General features: G+C 37.3%; 1 protein-coding gene across 4 annotated transcripts in view; it reads left to right on the top strand.

The window, feature by feature from the left end:
- The window catches only part of ANK2 (ankyrin 2), a 238,632-nt gene that overhangs the window by 106,706 nt on the left and 108,920 nt on the right, over nucleotides 1-23,006 (top strand). For all 4 annotated transcript variants that reach the window (XM_024745661.1, XM_024745659.1, XM_024745658.1 and 1 more), the window contains exons 10-16: nucleotides 2,226-2,423; nucleotides 4,635-4,733; nucleotides 4,899-4,997; nucleotides 10,305-10,403; nucleotides 15,323-15,520; nucleotides 18,873-18,971; nucleotides 19,509-19,607. In XM_024745661.1, coding sequence (XP_024601429.1) covers nucleotides 2,226-2,423; nucleotides 4,635-4,733; nucleotides 4,899-4,997; nucleotides 10,305-10,403; nucleotides 15,323-15,520; nucleotides 18,873-18,971; nucleotides 19,509-19,607 — 891 coding nt within the window. The remainder of the gene's footprint in view (nucleotides 1-2,225; nucleotides 2,424-4,634; nucleotides 4,734-4,898; nucleotides 4,998-10,304; nucleotides 10,404-15,322; nucleotides 15,521-18,872; nucleotides 18,972-19,508; nucleotides 19,608-23,006) is intronic.

Genomic DNA, 23,006 nt, shown 5'->3' with positions numbered 1-23,006 from the left:
TTTATTAGTCTACATTTTTATGATTCTCTGAGATGACTATAAAATATATATAAAAACTGTCTGTTATAAAACTGTCTTTTAAAGAAGCACAAGTAGCAATACAAGATAAGTCTTTTGGCTCTCCAATCTTTATCTCTTAGACAATACTAGTAGAAAGAATTACTCACCGGTGGTGTTGGTTGATTATAATTGGGATTAATAGGTGATGTGGAAAGCATGAGTTAGAATAGACCAGCTACAAAGAACCAATAAACAAGCATACTGTTCTCTATGGCACAGTACATCTAGTATTTTTTGTCTCATTTCATCAACATGCCCAACCATGGGGAAAACTCTTATCCATATAGATAGAAACCAAGTGATGAGCTGATTTGTTGGAGGTTTTCTTTGGGTTACCAGAAAATATCATGAGACGAAATTTGAAGATAATCACACAGAGTTATTTAATGGGACATGTAACAACCCTCGGATCCTTAACTACAACAAAAATTTAGACAAGGGACATGTCTTAATATTTTCCCCCTATTTCATCTCCCCCATCCCCTGAACATGATTCATATCAACTGATGCTGTTACTAGGGTAAGGTGAGAAAAATAAGGCAGCAAACACAGCAAATATTTTAAAATTTTTGTTATATCTTAATTGAATATTTAGTTGATATCATTTGGAGCAAAACTGGCCCACACTTTCAAAATTTGTATAGAACGAACTCAGTCTTTAGGGATGTGCCACGCAGATCATGAAAGGGTGGCTTCAAATCAGAAATATATGAAGATGAGAAATAAATCATCTGCATTATTTTTATTCTCATACCTATACTGAGAATGTTGTAGAGATCTGTCTTTAAAATGTAACATTTTGGGCTGGGTCATGCAAAGATAATTATGGAAAGTTTTCTTGAGGAAACGGATTGAAATTTAAATGGAAATAACAACATTTCAGACTAGTCATGTTATAACCAGTAAAAGGCCCATCTCAAATTGAGGGTAGGTAGATATACTGTTGCACAAACCATAAAATAATCTCATCTACAGAATCTGCCAGTAATTGTCATATCACTAATGAAGACCATGGGTTACCTAGATGGAACATTTTTAATGGCCTTCTTGTAAAATCAAATATCATTCATATATAAGGATGCAGCATAAAGCATCATATAAGGTTACAGCATAAAGCATTCATATGTAAGCATACAGCATAAAGCATCTGTGGCTGCATAATCTGCGACTGTCCTACACTGTTGAAATCACCTTCCTGGTTGAGAATGTTGGGCCTTTGGCCTATTCTGGCTTCTTTATCCAGACAGTTTCTGCTTCTTTGAATATAATGACTGCCAAACTAAATCCTTGGTCAACAGTTATTTTCTAGTGACTGTATTTGCATTGATTAGTAAGAAAGGACAATAGTCCCCTTCTTTTAATGGGCAAATATTTTCTAATTTCGCTTTTTCCTATAAGCTTGTTTATTAAATTTTTAAAAATGAGAGTCTCACCTAGACTAATAATTATCAGTGAACTACTGGGCTGTCTTGTATCCCTGCTGTTGACCTTCTCTGAGGATTAAGTCTAAAGCTGTTTTTGGCAGTATCAATGATGATAAATTTAGATTATCCTCAAAATTTTAAAGTTGGGAGGTCGTTGACACATGGTCCATACTTGCCTTATACTTTTCTAGCTCTTATCTGACTGCTTTCACCAAATCCAATTTACGCCTCATGACAGAAAAAAGAAGTTGCAGAATTTCCGAGCAGTGTGGATCTAAGAGATGATCAAAGTCTCCTTCTCTCCCTGATCCACCCACTTGCTCCTCCTGCATCCACTTTCCCCACCATTGAGAAGTAAAGAAATTCATGCAGAGAGATGAATTGAATGTAGATTTCTATGTATGGAACTGGATACAGATAATTTGAGCATCAGCTATTACTTGTTTTTGTACATCTAATATTGCCCTGATAATTGTGGGCCAACTGAATTGCTACACGTACTATATATTCATTCATGAAAGACCTGTTAATTTTTGCCTAAGAATATCACAGTTATGAAATTAAACATTCTTTTATCTTTCCTCTCTGCCAAACATAATCTGCTGTATGTTTAGGTGTCAAGTGGAAATTATTTTTCTCTGCTACCAGTGGTTCCAGAGATCAAGAATTGTTTGTCGTGTTTCAGAATCTGAAAGTAATGACTAAAATGTGGTCTTGGTTTGGTTTGGTTTTGATGCGCAGAATGGGCTGTCTCCGCTTCACATGGCTGCCCAAGGAGACCACGTGGAATGTGTGAAGCACCTGCTCCAGCACAAGGCGCCTGTTGATGACGTCACCTTGGACTACCTGACGGCCCTCCACGTTGCCGCACACTGTGGTCACTACCGTGTAACCAAACTCCTTCTGGACAAGAGAGCCAATCCAAACGCCAGAGCCCTGGTAAACCTAGCCCAGTCCACATTAACTGAATACAGATCGACATAAGCAAACCCGCATTGATTGACCAATGGTTGTAGGCACAGCAGTGCATGGTTATAGATGTGTAGTTAATTCTAAATTTGTCACCTCCCACAAGCTGCCTGCCTACTTCATGCCTTCACAGTTTGCTATTAAATGATGGCAAGGATAGATTTAAGAGAACACCAAGGTAACATTTCCATAATTAGCACCTCATAGGTATGAAACCTCTGGAGTGATAGCATTTTTAAACGGAAAATAGAAGTTGAAAAATAGGCAATTATCAAGTAAGTTCTAGACACCTCTATATAGATAGAGTCAGAATAAAATTGTAAAAAAGTTGAACTTTATTAATTTCTTTTTGACAAAGAAAGTTTTAAAGTGGCGAATAGATTTTACTACGTAAGATAATGTAAAATGTAAGCCTGTGAAGAATTCACTTGGAGATATTCCGTATTGACCTGATTACTCAGCCACAGGCTAATGGAAAAGTAATGCTTAGGGTCTTCTTGCTTCAGGAAGCATTTTATATAAACTATTTCAGGAATCGCTCAGGAGAAATCTGCAAGAGGCTGTCCCTAGAGCAGCTTCTGTTTCTCCCAAGTTCTAATATTGAATAAATCTTCTTGCTTCACTTATATTTTAACCATAATCATTGGAAGTATTAGACATGTACTAATTTATGCCTCTTGTTTCTTAATTCTCCAACTAAAAGCAAACCCTTTTTTCTATTTGTTAAATGGTTTATGTAAGTTAAATTAGTCTTTAGACAATCAATATTTAAGAGAATGTCATTAGAATTAGCAAATATTAATCTTATTTTTATTAGAAATTTTCCATTGGAATCAATTTATTTATTATTGCCTGGGAAGCAACTATACTTTTAGGTTTATGTGCCATTATGTAAGGATATTTATTTTCTTATAAGGAGGAAAGTACTCATTTTCATTTGGATAGTGGTCAATAAGCATGTAAATATCACATTCTAATCACTGCAGATCTTTTAAGTGCTGCACATACATGTAGTTATTTATATCTGGCTTATTACACAGCTCATAAATGGGAAATTACTTAACAAATATTGTGAACAATAATGTCATTAGGTTAAAGAAAGTCATATGCTTTCCTGAGAACTGCTAGTGTAGAAAAATATTGACTGATAAACAGTCCCTATTGGGACATGCAAAATTGTTAACTAGCAGAATAGATACGATTCTATATAGAGACATCATTGTTCAGACAAAAATATAATACTTAAATATAACACATAGGATTAAGCATGGGGCTAGTTAACAAATTTTTATGTAGTTTCCCCTAATTGCTGCACATTAGCTCAGTATGGAAAGTTAGAAAATACCTTAAAGACTTCTCCACACTCCTTTGCTTCTAAGAGATACCTTCTTCCAGTTATTCCAAAAATTCTCCATACTTATTTTGAAAATATTTGGGAACTTAATAATCATTTGAAACAAATTTTGAAACAAAATGTATGTGATTGACATAAGTTATAAAAAATATGTTATATTAAAATATAAGAAATATAACTTCTGGGTATTAAATATTATCAACATAAATAATGATTTCCACTAACATGCAACAACTCCTCATAAAAACTTTTTAATATAAACATAACTTCTGGATATAAAAAAATTATCAACACAAATAACAATTTCTGTTAATTTGTAACACCTATTCCCTAAAGAAAATAGTAGCTAGGCTGAAACATTTATTATAGTCATGTTCTTAGATTTTTGAAGTAAAACAGGTAATGATTTTTCCCTTTAAGAAATAGCTCATCATCAGAAAAACACATGCTTATCTTTGATGCATCTTTAAGCCATTCCATAATCTGACCAATCAGTATACTTTAAAAGATTTTAGAACTTGTAAAGTATAATTGCCTCCGTTTTTTCCTTCTTGGAAGAGTAGGCCCACCCATGTAATTTTCTTCCTTTTTGTTTTCTCTGTAACCACGCGAACAATGCCATTCCATACCTGCCCACCACATATAAACCAAGTTCAGAACCTCCAGGAATACACCACCACTTTCTCTCTAAATCCAACACCTACAGCACTTGAAGAAATGGTCACACTACATGAGGATGTAGCATTACTGCCTGCAATGTGCCAGCATGGAGTTGTGTGAGAATCATTTCTGCATGTTTTCAACTAACTTGATTGTCTTTTGCACAGAATGGTTTTACTCCACTGCACATTGCCTGCAAGAAAAACCGCATCAAAGTCATGGAACTGCTGGTGAAATATGGGGCTTCAATCCAAGCTATAACAGAGGTAGAAAAATGTTTCAGCTTGTCACGAAACATTCCTTCTCTTACTCCTTCTTCCCCTTCCTTCTGCCCATCTTCTGTCCTCTTCACTCAAGCATTATTTATCTGAAGAAGCCCCAAAGCCCCCACCGGTGCAGAGGAGTAAAACTGCTGTCGCTTTGTTTCGCAGTCTGGCCTCACACCAATACATGTGGCTGCCTTCATGGGCCACTTGAACATTGTCCTACTTCTGCTGCAGAATGGAGCCTCTCCAGATGTCACTAACATTGTGAGTATGGCTTGGGTCAGAATAACCACAGGGAGAAAGAGAGGAAGCGTGTGGGTGTGTAGGGATGTTTTGTGTGTGTGTGTGTGTGTGTGTGTGTGTGATCAAAGCTCAGTGGCTGAGCTTTGAGAAGAGCCCCCGTGATAACGTATTATTGAAATAATTGCTAGAAGGTCGCTGAGAGGAACCTCCATAGGGTAAGAAATGTTTTAGAAAGTAATAAAATGGAAGCTGTGGAATAAGACTGTGTCAGCTTCCTGGTGCAGATAAATTGAACATGCATCTTAAATACACTTATAAAACAAAATACATTTTAAAAGCTCCTCTGAACGTGAAGAAATGATTGGAATAAAATGTTCAGGACTCACTCTACTTGCTTGAGTGAATCATATTCCAGGAAATTTTGGTTAAAATATTAAGTCAGTACCATAATCAATTCTATCAAACGATTAACCAGAGATAGACCGATATTAGAAGATTTTTTACTTAATATCAAATTCTCCCTCCCTCCTTCAGTTACATGGATTTTCCATTTTCTAACCTTACTTTGATTTTTCCTTTTGATTTGGTTGGCTGAATTAGTTATAACTTGCAACTTTTTCATGTATCCTGAAATCCATGTTGGTCTTCAGACAACTTTTGTTCTGACAATAAATGCTGGATATTCCAGAATTCTTCTACCTAATATAAATTAGGATTTTTACTTCCCATTTCTTTATATTTCTCTCATTTTCTTGGTGTCAACCCAGTTAAACTTTGATCATTGAATACAGATTTTCTCCTGAGCAAGAGAACTTGCTCTGTACAAAATACTGTCATGTATTTGAAGCTCACCAGGACCCACTGGAATATTGAGATTTTTAAAAAAGTATTCAACAGAAATAACTCCCCAAATAAATCTTAGTGCTTATTATTAAAATGAATCATATTTTCAAAAGCAATTGGTTTACTATTGTTGCTAATTTTTGGTATTCCATTCCTTTTGAGTTGTGAAATGGAATGTTCAATTTTACTTTTTATTCATATTCCCTTTCATTTTCTCATTTCCTTGTATTTTATACACTGTTTCTGTGCTGAAGTTTCTGATGCATGGACAAAATCCATGTGAAATAAATTTATTTGATTTTAAATACGTGTTAATACCTCTCTTCATATTATTCACAATTGGAGTATAAAACCATCAAAGAATTGAAATATAGTCTGTATTTATACACCCCCCTAATTACAGCTTACGGATCCTAAAGTAACAATATATGCTAATTTAAAATTTCTCCACGAAGGATAAGAGTAATTTCACAACATGCCAATTTGAGTTTAATTTATGGTCACTTCTTAGAACTTTAAAAGATATCAATATCATCCTTTTTCTGTTCAGAGATGACCACCTCCCTTTTTAAAATTGAGACCTACACAAACCAGTACCTTTTAAAAGAAGTTCTCTGAGTACTTTCCCACTGTACTGTATTTTCCTTCTTTGCATTAAAATGCCTACAGGATCTCAGGAGCAATGGTAATAGTATGTGAAATTATATTATCATAGTATCATAGACAAGTATATTCTATGCAATGCTTGATTGAAATCCCCCATGTTAATTTTTCTGAGGGGAGATTTTTGCAAAATCATCAAAGAAAAGCCACATGAAATGATTGTATGATTTTGTGGCACTCTTAATTTGCTTCTTAACTGACCAATTCCAAATTATTTGATGGTTATGTATTTGCTCCATATTGATATACTCCACTCCGCAAAAAAAATGAAAACAAAACCAAAAAACTATATGGGCTACATATAGATTTTCAAATAAAAAACAAATTTTTATTTATTAAACAAAATCAATTAAAACAATAAAAATGTTGACATATTTAGGTTCTTGAATACTCCCAAATTTGGCAATTGCTATATTAAACTTTAAATTCCACCTGTTGTCATTATAAAGTTCTTCATTTTGTTTTATCTTCTCATTCGTCCATTACATACTCTTTCTCTTCAGCCTTCTCAAAACAAATACTTGAGAGCCACCTGCCAATGTAATCCTCTTCTCAAATGTGTTTCCTAGTTGCTTTTTTTTTTTTAATTTTAGTTTGCAGTACGCGGGCCTCTCACTGTTGTGGCCTCTCCCATTGTGGAGCACAGGCTCCGGACGCGCAGGCTCAGCAGCACTGGCTCACGGGCCTAGCCGCTCCGCGGCATGTGGGATCTTCCCGGACCAGGGCACGACCCCGTGTCCCCTGCATTGGCAGGCAGACTCTCAACCACTGCGCCACCAGGGAAGCCCCCTAGTTGCTTTTTGTTTGTTCATTTTAATTTTTGTATGATGTGTCCTTCAGAGAGCAGATACCATGTACATAGGGTTACCAGATAAGATACAGGACTCCTGGTTAAATTTGAATTTCAGATAAACACCAAATAATTGTTTTTAGTATAAGTATGTACCATGCAATAGTTGAGACACACTTATACTAAAATAATTATTCTTTGTTGGTCTGGAATTCAGATTTAACTGGCCATCCTGTATTGTGATATGCTAAATCTGGCAAGCCTACATTTAGAGGAATTTAACTTTCTCTAGCAGTGGGATGCCTGTGAACTGGTGTATTCTCAGAACGTGAGGATATAGCTGCTGCATCCAAAACTCTCTGCAGGTTGATTAAGAAACGGTGTGAACACTGACTGCCTGCTTGCTGTGTCAGAGTTGGTCATTTCCTGACCCCAAAGTACCCTACCCTTGAAGCCTTTGTGTGTTGCCTGAAATCATGTTGCATTTTTGAATGCAGTGCTGTCTGTTGTGCTTTGATGCTTTACAACTGATGCAGCCAAAGTGGAAGTCAATGTAGCTGTCAGCAGTCAGTTTTAACAACTGGGGGAGGGGCATGAAATGTAGTACCTGCTTCGGACATGAGCATACCCATTCTCCCGCCAGTCTTGTTTTTGTCTCAAAATTCACTCCAAGGGTGAAGTGTACCAGTAACTCAACCATGTGCAGATATTATTACCGCAAATCTCCCTTTCCAGAAGGCTCGCAAATGCACTTGAAAACCTAGAAAGCCAGTTGTAATACGTCTATAATCCAAAGTATTCATTGACAACTGTGGGAGTAGAAAACCCAGCACTTTTGGAGCTGTCCACAATGCAAAGTGGGGGACAATCGAGTTTTTCTCTTCTTACAGCAAATCAACGGATTCATGCCTAAGTTCACACTTCATATTATGTTTAAGAATTTCCCCTAATCCTTAAAGTTAATGAGCTTAAGATAAGGAAAACAGGGCATTGAATAAGATGAGGTGCCCAGTAACTAAGAAATGGAACCTACTGATTAAAATATATATACCCTCTTTCATTTTCTTATTTATACTTATGTATAAACAAGGGTAACATAATATAAAAAGGTAAAGGCAATTTACATAAAGGTCAGTTACCCAAAAATCATTAAATAAGAATTAAACAAGACCATTGTTTTAAAGTAGAGAGACCATTTGCATATATATATGTATATATAATGTTTTCTTTGTATATAATGTTTAATACTTTAGATTTTATATCTAATTTGTCAATTTCAAATGTGTAAACATCATAAAAACAACTTATTTTAAGCATAAATAAAGGTACTAGAAATACTAAGACTAGTGTTTGAAACCTTTTAGATTTTGAAAACCCCTCATTGATAAAGTTTGGCTTGTAAGCGTATAAATTCATCGCTGAGTAGGTACTCCTGAGGCCTCTTTGATTTAACTTCTTATAAGGAAACTCATTTTTTGTCTTCATTCTACTAAAATTAGTAAAATTGTTGTACTATTATAAGACTTAGAAATGGAATAAAGATTTGAGGGGTTTTTTTTTTAGAGGCAGGTTTTAAGTGATATAGAAAAGTTAGAAATCATGGCTGTCTGAAGAGGAAAAATCTTGCCGTACATCCAAAGTCTGAAAAGTACTGCTGTTCCAGTCATGTTTTTTATGTAATAACATACTCCAAATACATTTACTCTACAAAAGTCAAAAGATGTCATCAGAAAATAAGGCCATTAGAGGATAAATGAATTATCAACAAAAAGAGGATTAGCATAGACATCCAGTTTAATGCTCTCAAATTCAAATCATTGGAATTGAATTTCTCATAACTTCATAAGGAATGGGTCTCTGAATACTAGCAAAAAATGAACTCTGAGCTAAGTACCAAACTAAAGTCTGTCTTAAATCTGGGTTTAAGGGTTTGTTGTGCAAGTAATCAGAAGAAATTATTCACTGGAATTTGTCAAACGTTATCCAGTTACCTCAACCAACGTTGAAATCAATTTAGTTTATTTGGACTAGTTTACCTGGTTGAAATCAACCTTATTTTCTCGTATAGTTGTGGTGACTAAAATAACTTTTATTGCAATATCTTATTCTTTTATAACTGTAAAATTGTTTGAAAGAATGAATCCCTGCTTTCTTTAGAACTACATGTGGTTTTAAAATATGCAGATTGAAAAAAAACCCTTCTCTTAGAGGCAGTAATTAACAGGCTTCCCAATGAGAAAATTCTCTGATGTCTAACCATCATCCTTCATGCTGCAGGTTAAGCTACCTTTTTCTGATAAGTGTGTCTTCCTTGATGCAGCATGAAGCTACTTGAGGAGACACCTGAAGCTCAGTGCTGCCCACCTCAACTGATGGCACTGTTAACATTGCTTTACTCATCTCTCGGTATTTCTCTCGAGTAACTGTCTGTTATTAAATATGCTCATCAATAACAAGCAGAGGACCTCCTGGGCAAATCAGATTCCTCGTATGAACAGTCTTTATCTAGTCTGACAACACAAAGATAAAGCCAAAGTAAAAAAAATAGTTTATTTCAGAAGTAAATTTTGAATTGTGAAAAGAAATAACATGTATGGTAACAGATGATGTGATTTTTTTGCACTGTGTTGACTAGATTGGCAGCATCTAGAGTTTCTCATAAAAACGGGATAGAGCTGTAATCACATATTTAAGTGTGACAGATTTTAGATTTGAAGGATGAAAGGTAACTTCATACCACCAAAAGCAATTTAGGTTATGCCACGTTGACTGTGAAGTTAAACCTCAGGGTATCCTGAATGTTTGGGTAAGTTCACTGGTTTGTCATGAGTGAAAAAAAAATTAAACGCTTGTCTTATCCTTTTGAAGATGGAGAAGATACTGTTTTTCCAGACTAAACAATTATGGAATAATTATACCTTTTCATAGATTTTCGGATATAATGCTATCTTTCACAAAAAGGCACATTTTTATTCTATGCCATGCAGAGCAGTGGGTTTACTTATGATTGAATGATCTTTGTTTCCTGGCAGCGTGGGGAGACTGCACTGCACATGGCAGCCCGGGCGGGGCAGGTGGAAGTGGTCCGATGCCTCCTGAGAAATGGTGCCCTTGTCGATGCCAGAGCCAGGGTAGGTGCTGGTGCTTGCGGTTTTCTTCTGTTACGTGCATGAGTTCTATCTTTAAGAGATGCCGCTATTCTTCATCTCTTGATGTGGAAATGCCAAGGACTGTAAGTGAAAACATCAATTCAGTGACAGTTTTTCAGGCAAAAGTGAAATGGTACGGTAAATATACACAATGGAAAATGCACTTCAATTTCAGAAACATTAGCGTTTGAAAAAATAATACAATTTAGTATCTAAGAAATTTGGCATTGACTAACATTTTAATAAATTTTTCTTACCTATGAAAGCCCTTCCACATATATCTTCATTTTCATGAATTTTAACATTTTAACCTATATTATATAGATACTATATATATTAAAATTTATTTCTTACCACCAAAGCCAATCAAATTTCCATAGACATTCCTTACTAGTAACTTAAAGACAAACCATATTGAAAGTTTCAATGTTTCCCTTCATCTGTTTTACTTTCCTCATTTCTATAATGAGTTCTACTTTTCTTCTTTGATTTTCCATATTTAGGCATTCTACCCTTCCACTATTCCAAAATAAATGAATTTTGCCCTGGAGATTGTGTGATTGGATTCTCCTATTTCTGATTCCCACAACTTGACTTTTTTTCTTCTTCTTTTTAAAAAATGTCCCTTCCCAGTTGCTTTTTTCACCTTCTTCCTTTACACTGAATATTTTTTCAATATCTTCTGTTTCCTTTTCCACGCTGTTTCATTAACTTTCACCTTTGGGATTCTCATGGAATATTTAAACACTTTCGCTTCTTTTTCAATATTTGATATATCTAAGCTAGAACTCACTTCACCTTGAATCCTACCGTAGTGAGTCCATTTTCAAAACAGTATTGTATTGGAATGAAGACATTCAGCTGGAAACATACAAATTGTCATTTCAGACAAGTCATTTCACTTCTGGGTCTTTATTATTAAGCTATAAGGGTTGGACTTAGAAACCTTGAAACTCCTTTCCAGATTTCTTAACATTCTCTGACTCTATGAATTTTATAGCATTTTTTTCCACAGACCTTCATGCAGAATCCAGTGATACGTGGGCCGCCTTCATTACTCTAGTAGTTTTAATTTTTTTCTGCCTTTCTATCCATTGTACAAGTAGTGTAATTTATGTTCTTTGGTACTCATCATTGGCTTTCCAGACTTCTTAAAATTCTCTGACTCTATGAATTTTATAGCATTTTTTCCCACAGACCTTCATGCAGAATCCAGTGATACGTGGGCAGCCTTCATTACTTTAGTAGTTTTGATTTTTTTCTGCCTTTCTATCCATTGTACAAGTAGTGTAATTTATGTTCTTTGGTACTCATCATTGGCATTTTATGCTCTTATATATTGAATGCTTTTGTTATTCAAACTCTCTTCTTCCCTGCCTTGACATTTTTCTTGTTTCCCTTCCCCACCCCCTTAAAGACTATTTTTTAAAAGCAGTTTTAGTTCCACAGCACAATTGAGAGGGAGGTGCAGAGGCTTCCCACAGGCCCCCTGACCCCACAGTCTTCCCAGTTACGAGCATTCCCCACCAGAGTGGTACATCGGTCGTGAGTGACGAACCTACATTGATGCATCATTATTCCCCCAAGCACCTAGTTTACGTTAAGATTCACGCTAGGTGTTGTACATTCTGTGGGTTTGGACAAACATATAATAACATGTATCCATCCTTATAGTATCATATAGAGTAGTTTCACTGCCCTAAAAATCCTCTGTGCTCTGCCTAGTCTCATTTCCTTTTAAGTTTACCTGGCAATTCAGCTGTTAAAAAAAAATTTATGGTCCGTCAATGTGCTCTGAATATCTTGAACTTCATTAATTTTACCAGAAATTGTGGTAGTGTTCCTGGTAAATATTTTGTAATCCATACTTAATAATAAAAGGGTTTCTCATGAATCCCTCTTAATATAAAATAAAACTGCTTAATAGTTTGTAGTCAAATTCCCACATGCATGCACTTCTGAAAGCTCCCTCTCTTAACCGAATACCATTGCTCTACAATTCACTCTCTTCCGAAGGGGAGATAGTTAAAATTATACCCAGTACTACACTGATCTCCAAGGTCAAGATCTCTGGGTAGTCTGTGTTCTTCTCTATCAGGTGTAGAAATAGTACCTCATGGTTATATAATCATGGGGCTAAGTCATATTTATGCCTACTCCCAATATATAATGAAAGAAAAGTCATATCATCACAATAATATCTCTCAGTTCAAAGTGCAAGCAGCATTCTCTATTCACCAGTCAAGAGCATAAGACATATTTTGCTGTACAGACTAGAAGGCCGGGGCTGCAGTGACATAAGTTCCTGGGTCAGCCAATGTGCTTGTCCCCAGGGCCCTGCCCTCAGGAAGGTCCTTTCTTGTCCAATGACCTCCATGGACATAGCTGAGAGGGCCGCTGGGACCTGCCCTTTTAGGAGTTCTCTTGCTTTAGGTGCCCGTATTCTGTTGGCACAATACAGGGGCCTGGCATTTGCTTTAGGGATTGAGCAATCACAGGGGCCCTAGTCTTAAACTCACTTGAAACTTAACTCACTTAAAACTTTAGTTAACTGCTGGTATATATGGTTCCTGGGAATCCTGTTAGCTAGTAACTTACAGCAGAAATTTTATCAAACATTTGAACCCTGTCCCAGCCTTTGCTATTTCTGTCTTTTGGTAAAAGGAGTTGGGGCTCAGCAAGTTTCCCTAATTTTGGAAACTAGCAGTGATGGTAAGGCAGAGCTCACGTCTTCCTGGATCAGGCTGTGTCACTGTCAGTGATGCTTTATGGTGAGAGAATTATTGCCCCTTATATTTGGAAGAGGTCTAGAGGATCAAGCTGCCCACATTTTTTTCTTTAGCTCTTCCCACGAATATTATCTTCTGTGATTTCCCAATTCTTTGCCTTGGATTGAATTAGCTTTAGCTTGGGGTGGCAAATTCAACTTTTGCAATTCTACAGGGAAACAATTACCCAAACCTCCAAGGTCTTATAATCTCTGATTACAGGTAGAAAGACTTTCTTATCAAATTTGTAGGTTCTTCCCTTTTCCACTTTCAGATAGGAGCGTACCAAAAGTTGAAGAAAATGGGCAAAACAGCTTATTTCTTAACTTCCTTTTTTTGAGAAAAACAAGTACCTTAATGCTCTGAGAACCAAGAGACACTGATCGATAATTTAACCAGTTACTTGGCCACCACCAGTCAAGGACTGCTGCTTCTCAGCTATGGATTAAGGGGTCACCATTGCCCTAATGCTCCCCCTCGCTCACTGAAAACACATGTTAGAGTGTGTCACTTGTAATACCCACCTCAATCAAATTCTGCTGGGCAGAAGTCCAAGCAGGAAACCCAGAAACAACAGATGTTCATGATAGCTCTCCTCAAGTTCTTTGGTCTTTGATTGTGTTTTGCTGTCCATGTATTTTTGTAACTTTTAATTCTCTCCATTCCTCTCTTTTCTCCTCTGTATTTCAGAGAAAGTTGTATCTTTCAAGTGTTGTCTGTCTCCCTTCCTATTGAGAGACCTCTTGTCCTGTTAGTTTTCTTAGAGGCCATCATATTGTATCTATTTCTGTGGAAGGAATAGACAAAGAAATGTCTTTAGAATCCAATGCCTGAATTCAAGTTCTGTTTTCATAGCTGCGTAACCTTGGACAGTCCTGGAAAACTCATTTAATTCCTCTTAATCTCTTTTCACTGGAAAATGGTTGAATAATATATGTTACGCCTTCCTTTCAGGTCTAAGTATAGGACTTGTCAGGTATGCATCATACATGAAGGAAGTTTATAAGGTGCAAATCTTTCTAAAATTCCAATTCTATTGCTAAAATAATTGTACTATTACATTTATTATTTAGTTCTTACCACCCTGAAATGCATGCAGTGCTGTTTCATCCCTTCCTGTACCTTCCACTTAATACTTTTTCCTTATAACTTTAAGATAAAGTGCATTTATTTGAACAGTTCTCCCTATTCTATTCTACCTTCTCCATTCATTCTTAGCCCTGGAAGTTGGCCCAGCTTTTCCTTTCTCACCTTTGTTATGACATGCCCTTGGGCAGATTATAGAGATATACCTCTTTTCATCACTAAGGTTACACACAATTTTCTTTTATCAAGACAATGGTTTGGCCTCGTTTTCTTAACACTGAAAACATTTTCCTGACCACACATTAGAGTCAGGTGATTTCTTAAGCCTTCTCCAGCGTGTCCTTCCTGTCCCTTATACCAGCTGTCTCCTCTCCTTGTTTTTAAATGAGAAGCACTTGGCAAATACTTAACCCCATTTGCTCCTCGCCAGGCTTCCATTTCATCTTTGAAGCCCTGGATGTAAGTCCCAGACCCATCTGCAACGTTTCCTGGAACAACATCTTTTTAAATCAGATTGCAACATCTTCTTTATCCACAGTCTCTCCTTGAAGAAAATAACCAGCATTTGTATCCTTGGCTTGCTGAGTGGAGTAAGAACAAAGTTTTCCCAGCATCCCTCTTTTTTTTTCCTCTTGATACAGTTCCCAGAATAAATACTGTCTCTTAGTGAAAGCTTTTGGATGAGAATCTAGGTCTTAGGGCTTCTGGACTAGATTTCTTTCTTATTCAGAACCATGAGCTGGTTTATATTTAAACATAAGTGAAGGCTGAGGCCTTAATGAGTTGAGAAACATTTTGGCATGCCCAGAAAACAGTGACCAAGTTCATGGAAATATCTACTTTTAAAAAAATTGAAGGAAGATTTTGTGACCAAACAGGTCATTCTATATAACAAGATATAAATTGTAGTCAGAGTAGCAGTAATTTCCTTTTGGGTAGGGGTTCCTGGAGATTCCAAGAAGACATCATGAAACATCTGAGTGAAATGTATTACTGGTGACGTTTGGTCTGTCCTGGCACTAACTTTTTACTTGATCTGAGTTGTAGGAGGAACAGACGCCTTTGCATATTGCCTCTCGCCTGGGTAAGACAGAAATTGTTCAGCTGCTCCTACAACATATGGCTCACCCAGATGCGGCCACTACAAATGGGTACACGCCACTGCACATCTCTGCCAGGGAAGGCCAGGTAGACGTGGCATCAGTCCTGCTGGAAGCAGGAGCCGCCCACTCCTTAGCTACCAAGGTAAGAGGAATGGTTTCATGCTGGCACGGACCAGGAGCAATCCCAAATCATAGAGTGTCAAGAAAGGTAGATCTCCTGTAGGCCTCCGACTTCTTCCTCTTTGAATGTTTTAGATTCATTTTCTAAATGACCAAGGGGTGTTGTGAGATTGCATATAATATCTTCAAAAGGAGGGCTGGATTCTCTTCTTCCAATTAATGCCGGTGTTGTTTCTAGAACTTTATTATTATTATTATGACTTGGCCACGCTGTGTGGCTTGTGGGATCTTAGTTCCCTGACCAGGGATCGAACCCGGGCCCCCTACAGTGGAAGCACGGAGTCCTAACCACTGGACCACCAGGGAATTCCCTCTAGAACTTTAAGTAAGATGATTTCCATAAAGCAAGTGTTATTTTCTCTTTACTTTCCATGATAAAAATCTATAATATATTCCCATGAATATGTTATAGAAAAAAAATACAATTCCCAAATACATTGAGCTAGTATTACTACTGAGGAAGATAATGTTGCATTAGATTGGCAATACTGTATTTGTTGAGTTTTAGTACTACGTTCACTTCACATAATCTTGCATTTTTCCATCCCTGGTGTCAGCTATTATGCCCTTTCTGCTCCCTACACTTTACCAGCTACACAGTGTCTAAACAGAACTGGGCTGGAGAGTCACTCTTTATTAGTTGTATTAGTTGTCATCTAACAAAGAATTTTACTTATGTTCAAAGTTTTGAACTAGGGCAGAGTAATTTTATCTCCACTTGATGCATTATATTTGCGATCCCCTCTTTGGATATGACTTAGAATAAAACACGAACACAGCTAGTTGGAGCAAAAGAAATTGGACTAGTACAGAAGAGAAGAAGAATGAGACAGATTATAGCCTACAACAAGTGAATTATTCACAGGGCAAAATAATTCCCACAAATACAACAGTGATTCAGATTACTAAGGAACGGGCACAAATACTGCATCTGGGGGAGAAGGGAGTTTGCAAGTACGAACTGAAGTACTGTGGTGGCATCTGTCCTCTTAGAGGTAGGAGCAGCCTGCTGGCTGTTACGACTTACCTGGTTGCCTATGGCTGTAAAACATGCTTTGAGGGCTTCCCTGGTGGCGCGGTGGTTGAGAGTCCGCCTGCTGATGCAGGGGACAGGGGTTCATGCCCCGGTCCGGGAAGATCCCACATGTTGCGGAGCAGCTGGGCCCGTGAGCCATGGCTAACGTGCTTTGATGTAAGAAGTTGGTAATTATTCAAATGCTGAAATCAGAAGGGTTGAAAGGATTTTTAAAATATTTTTTTTTAAAAATCATAAACTAAACAACAAACATAGAGTTGATCCTTAAACAATGAGAGGGTTAGGGGCACCCACCCTTCACACAGTTGAAAATCCTCATATAACTTATAGTCTGTCCTCATATCCACAGTTCTTCTGTATCTTGGGTTCCTCATACCCGTGGTTCCACATCCTTGGATTCAACTAACTGCAGACTGTGTAGTACTGTAGTATTGCCTATTGAAAAAAATCCACATATAAATGGACCTTCACAGTTCAAACCTGTGTTCAAGGGGCAACTGTGTAATAATAATAGTAATAATAACCCAAGAGAGACTGGGTGATTGTCTCATCAGATGAAGGTAATAAATAAATGAAATTTAGATATATAAAATACAGAAATAGGGAATAAAACATAATCCCTTGTCTTCCAAAGATTTTTAGAATTAAAAATATATCTAAAGCAATAGTAAATTAGGACAGTTAAATGGAAGAAACTATTAAACAAAACAGTTCCACAGTGGAACTGACTGGGGTTCTGAAGGGTAGCTGTCTCATCATCAGTAAAGCTATTTAAGTGTTGATAAATATCAGAGGGTAAATGAAATCCTGATGAGATTAACATAGGGGTAGAAGGAAGACGTGTGATTCGAGAGATGCTTCCCGACCTCTATTTTGTGATTCTGCAGTAAAGATTCTATGTAGTTTTGCCTAAAAATAGTTTCCAAATTTATAAAGGGGCTGGACCGCTATTCCAGCAAGACTTTAAGGATAAGGAGTTTATTTTTTCTTTCTTACCACATGGCTTGTCTCAGGGAACTCGACTTCATCCTGAGTGTCACTCCGGTCATTGTGTGGATTGAGTTAGAGGGAAGAGAGCATTAACAACAAATGTTGGCTTAAATGGACTTCCTATATTTGCCCCACACTTGGAAAAAGCAGAAGATTTACTCTCCTCCAAGGACTTCTTAGTACCTAATGTTCAAAAGAGCAAAAAGAAAAATGACATCTCAGCTAAAAATAATTTGTGTAGTGACACTGTGAAAAAGCAGTATTGCTTCTTGAGGAATATTCTGTATTCTGATGAAGGCTTAAATGGTCTGAAGGATAAGCCCTATCTTAGACCACTTAACCCAGGCATGTTTGCTGTGTGTGTTTTGCAAGCCCGGGTCAGCTTTAGAATTCTCCCACTCCCAATATAGTGCCCGAAGAACATGTGATTAGACTGTCTGGCCAAGAGGATGGATTTGAGATCATGGTGTAGGAACTGTGCCATCCTTGAGATCTGAGTCCAGGGACCTAGCTCTATTTGTAACACACTGCTAATTACAGAGAGTGACACTGGTCAGGCACACAAGACATAGAATCTGTACGTGTAAACATGTAGGAGAGCAGCAGTTTAAAAGTTTGATGTTAATCAGCTCAACATCCTGCCAGAAGTAGAGTGTATTTTCCGAAAGGAATTGGTCTTATATAAAGTGTGGGTCTCTTGAGACAAGGGATAAAAGTCAGGACGAGAGGTGCTTTTTAAACGGTGAACTGTTTTTGTTCTGTCCACCATTTTATCTTGCTATTTCTGCAGAAAATGCGATCAACTGAATCACAGATAATTTTTTTTTAATCATTGCTGCTGAAATACCCTAAACCTTAAATAAAGAAATTTGGAATTCAGGTATTATAAAAAGGATAGGAAAAACGAGAAGGCCTGGACAGGAGGTACTACTGTCTCAATCCTATTAATTTTAGAGGCAAGAAAAAGACAGGGTTTGTTTGTTTTTTTTCACTCACAAATCAGAGCCATTTTACTGACACATAAATTCCAAGCCTAGAACGTCAAATTTCAGTCTCTAAGCCCTAAAAATAAAATTTCTTTTGTTCAGTCTGTCAAGCCAAACTCTTGCTTGTTAAACTTTATTCTTTGTCCTAGTCCTTGTTTATGGCTAACATTTAACGCTCCCAGTATTTTTCCCAAATGGAGAATCAACATAAGTTTGCTTAATATGTTAACCAGTAAAAAAAGATTTTGTTAGCCGTCACAAAGAAAACTGCTACATTTTACTTTTGTTCTTCACATTTTCAGAAGGGTTTCACGCCCTTGCACGTAGCAGCCAAGTATGGAAGCCTGGATGTGGCAAAACTCCTCTTACAACGCCGTGCTGCTGCAGATTCTGCAGGGAAGGTAAAAGTTTTCAAGCATATATGTTTGTTATATAACTCGGTCAAGTTGGAAGCTTGGGAGATCTGCATTTCAAGATATTTTGCTCACTCTTCTTAAAGGAATATGAATGTAACGGATGAAACTATACCAAATAGATATGATGGCGGTGTCCATGACCTGCCCACATATACACTGATTCAGAAGGTGTTTAGAAGAGCTGTGCCTCAAATGTGTGTTCCTGTCACAACAGGGCCCAGAACTTCTCTATGTTAAGAAGAATCCTTGGAATGTTAACGTAATAATCCTTACATGGCATTTTAGATTTTAATTATGGTGGAATCAAGGTGCCCTGTGCTAACTGAAAGCTCAACGTATCATTTTCAGTTTTAGTTACGTTTCTAATAAGAAAATCATGAGGTATTTATTTTTATTTTTTCCTATTGACTATATTAATTAATTAACATGGACTTAATCGATACCAGTTTCCTTGCATCCTGGCAGCTTCAGGGCCGCTAATGCTAATTTATTAATACTGAAACTTCAACACACCCGTTACAGAATGGCCTTACCCCGCTCCATGTTGCTGCTCATTATGACAACCAGAAGGTGGCGCTGCTGTTACTGGAGAAGGGTGCTTCCCCTCATGCCACTGCCAAGGTGAGGACCACAGAAAGGATTTACAGACTGTAGGGTGTAACTCTAATCTGACTGGACATGGGAATTGTTTTTTAAGCACATGGTGCTGATATAACTGCAACCAGTCCTGGCAATAGTAGCTTTTGGTTATTGTCCTTTTTTTTTTATTCCCCCTACAGTTTGCTTCCACAAAGCCTTTTAAGATTTTTTTTTTTTTTTTTTTTTTTTTTTTGCGGTACGCGGGCCTCTCACTGTTGTGGCCTCTCCCGTTGCGGAGCACAGGCTCCGGACGCGCAGGCTCAGCGGCCATGGCTTACGGGCCCAGCCGCTCCGCAGCATGTGGAATCTTCCCGGACCGGGGCACGAACCCACGTCCCCTGCATCGGCAGGCGGACTCTCAACCACTGCGCCACCAGGGAAGCCCAAAGCCTTTTAAGATTTTTTACAAGTCAGCAAATACTAAGGGGACGTCCCAAGGAACCAATAAAGATGACTCTGATTGCCAACACTCAGTGTTTTAGACACACAAGTATGAGTTTTGAGAAATTAAATTTAAGAAAGGTAGTTCAGGTTTTCCCTTCTCTCGTATAAACAGAATGTCGTGATACACCTACCCTTTTATTCACTCATTCCTTCTGACTTCAAATTTTTCACTGTGCTCTATATGAAAGACTCTTTGTTCTTTACATGTTTCATTCGTGTTAACTATAGCATACATCCTTCCAAGTTCCTAGGCTAGAAATGCATTTTGGGGGTATGTGTAGCACCAACTCATAAAATAGCTCCAACTAAGACTTAAACCTTTGGACAGAGTGTTTCCCACCATTTGAGCTGCCTCTGTACTACACTGAAAATATACATAAATGTCATATAACAGATAAAGTCATCACTGTATCTTTCATTTATTCATTCAGTAAATATATATTGAGAAGATGTCATAGTTTATTTAAAAAGAAAAATATTTCTTGTGGTGGGAAAATATTCATGCTATGTTAGATGACATAATAAAGCAACAACTGCTACCACTTACATGCCAAACACTGTGCCTAGCATTTTACATGCAATATCTCATTTAATCTCATAATAATCCCATGAGATTGGTATTATAATGATTTCTATTCTATAGATGAGGAAGTGAGATTTAAATAGGTTACTTTGTACGTCCAAAGTCACATGACTACTAATTGACAGAGCTAGGATTTGACCTCAGACAATCTGACTTTAGAGGCAGCACTCTTAACCACTGGGTCTACTGCATCCCAAAGCAGTAGAGGAGAATTATTCCACTTCTGTTATATAACTATGTACATATATGCTCACATGTCTATTTAAATTATACACATTATACATATATAATAAAATAGAATACTCTATGTGAAAGTATATTTTGTATATAAACAAATTATATATAATAAACTATTATATATGTATAACTTTGTACCCATACCTATATATAGATCTATATATGTATATATATATACATACACATATTTTATTGCTACAAATATACGGCTTATAATAAAATATTTAAACTGTCAAAAGAGCAGGACAAATTTTTTTATTGTACATACCATTCTTATTTCTTTATAACCCTTTCTCTGTAATCTCATCAATCATGCATTTGTTTTATGTCTTTCTTCCTACTAGATTATAAACTACTTGAGGACATTAATCATGTTATATTCATATTTGCATATCTCTGAGGTGTCTCATTCAGTATTATGTGGGTTCTCAATAGATTTGAAGGAAGAATGAAGACTGAGCGACTATTCCAATGGAATAAAAAAAAATGCTCATTTAACATGCCAGTATTGCTTTCATTAACTTTCTAGGCTGACCATTTTGAACAAAGATATGACTTTATCAACACCAAATACAACACATATGTATAAAGAAGGGATTGTAGTAAAACTATAAAACACGTGTTCTCCTCCCACAATGGGCTCTCAATGTACCAGGGAGAGAAGACCTAACTTATAAAATAACGTGTATGGTTCTTCTAAAGAGACACATGTACCCATGATCTCCAGCCTCTATAGAGTGTGGTCCTTACTCTTTGGCACACGTGAGCAAAGTCCAGAACACTAGGGAGAGCATCCTCTACTCTAGGGTCCACAGCAGGGGGGCTTCAGGAGGCTCCTCTAGTATCTTCCACTCATCTGACCTCGCCTGTCAATCAGCATGAGTCCTGTAGCTCGGGGGCCGCTCCGAGAGGCTGCCAGTTGGTTGGACCCCACCCCTAACTCCACTTTTGACACTCTATTCACTACAGTTCCCCACCCCATCTCTCAACACACATGGTCCCTTGGACCCTAGAACCTCTTTGCTTCTTTCTACCAAAATCCGGAATCTTTTCTTAGTCTTCATCGGGTTTTGCTGTTGTTATTTGGTTCCAAAAACTTTGACTCTACGTGGAGTTAGGAGGGTTCTTCAGACTTGCAGGTTGAGTATCTGCTGGTCAGTCAGACCTCTTATATTATTAAAAATTTGACACTCTCTTTGATGATCTCTTATGTTGTTATGTTAAAACCTCCCTGTCCTTCTCCACGTAGGTCTCTGACTTTACCTAAACTTGGTAGGTTTACTGATTCTTTGCTTAGCCTTGGTAAAGCCTGTGCTGCAGAAATAGGGGGAGATGGGGCTGAAGAAAGCCCACCGTAGCCAAAAAAGTGTTTAAACTTATAGGTTCCACAAAAATCTATGTGCCCTTTTATTCAACAGAGCCCACGGTCCAAGTGCAATGTTCTAGAGGACGTGGAACATCAAGGACCTATGAAAGGACTTCCAAGAAGAGCTGCTGAATTTCTTGAGCAGCTTAGAGGGAAATATTCATCTGAACTGAAAGATGCTTATTTTGGCTTGGAGAAACGAAGACAGAGTAGATAGATAATGTAGGGACATTTGAAGATCAAGGTTTCATGACAACACATAAGGGCATTTAAGTTCTCAAAACTCCTTTGTATTTTTTTGGTACCCTTTGCAGTTAGACTTCAGGAATTCCCATGACCTAAAATTCTTAGAGTTTCAAAAGAAGCCCTTGATCAATATGCAGTCTTTCCCTTCAGCATGCCACAGTCAGTGGCAAAGCCACTGTTTTTCATTTCTATCACGCATTTTTCATGGAAAATTCTACCTGACTTGATAAAGAAAAGGAAAGGAAACAATACAGGTTCCAGACTTACACTTGTTCCAGGGTTTTGTTTGTTTGTTCTTTTAACTAAGTATGGGGTTTAAAGTTTGGCTGTTGTAAACGAAGTATGAGTTCCTCTGGTCCTCTCCACAAACTCCCACATAAAACTAGTAGCCTCTTATTGCTACTTTTGAGCAGTTTGTAGAGATGAAGGGGGGGATCCAGGATTTTAACTGACCGCCTAATAGGATTAATTAATTAATTAACCTAATAGGATTAATAGAAGCCTA

This window comes from Neophocaena asiaeorientalis, unplaced genomic scaffold (assembly GCF_003031525.2).
Source record: "Neophocaena asiaeorientalis asiaeorientalis breed wild unplaced genomic scaffold, Neophocaena_asiaeorientalis_V1.1 scaffold975, whole genome shotgun sequence".
Classification (NCBI taxonomy): Eukaryota; Metazoa; Chordata; class Mammalia; order Artiodactyla; family Phocoenidae; genus Neophocaena; species Neophocaena asiaeorientalis.
Note: the sequence above shows the minus strand (reverse complement) of the source record. Positions and strands in the feature narration are given on the sequence as shown.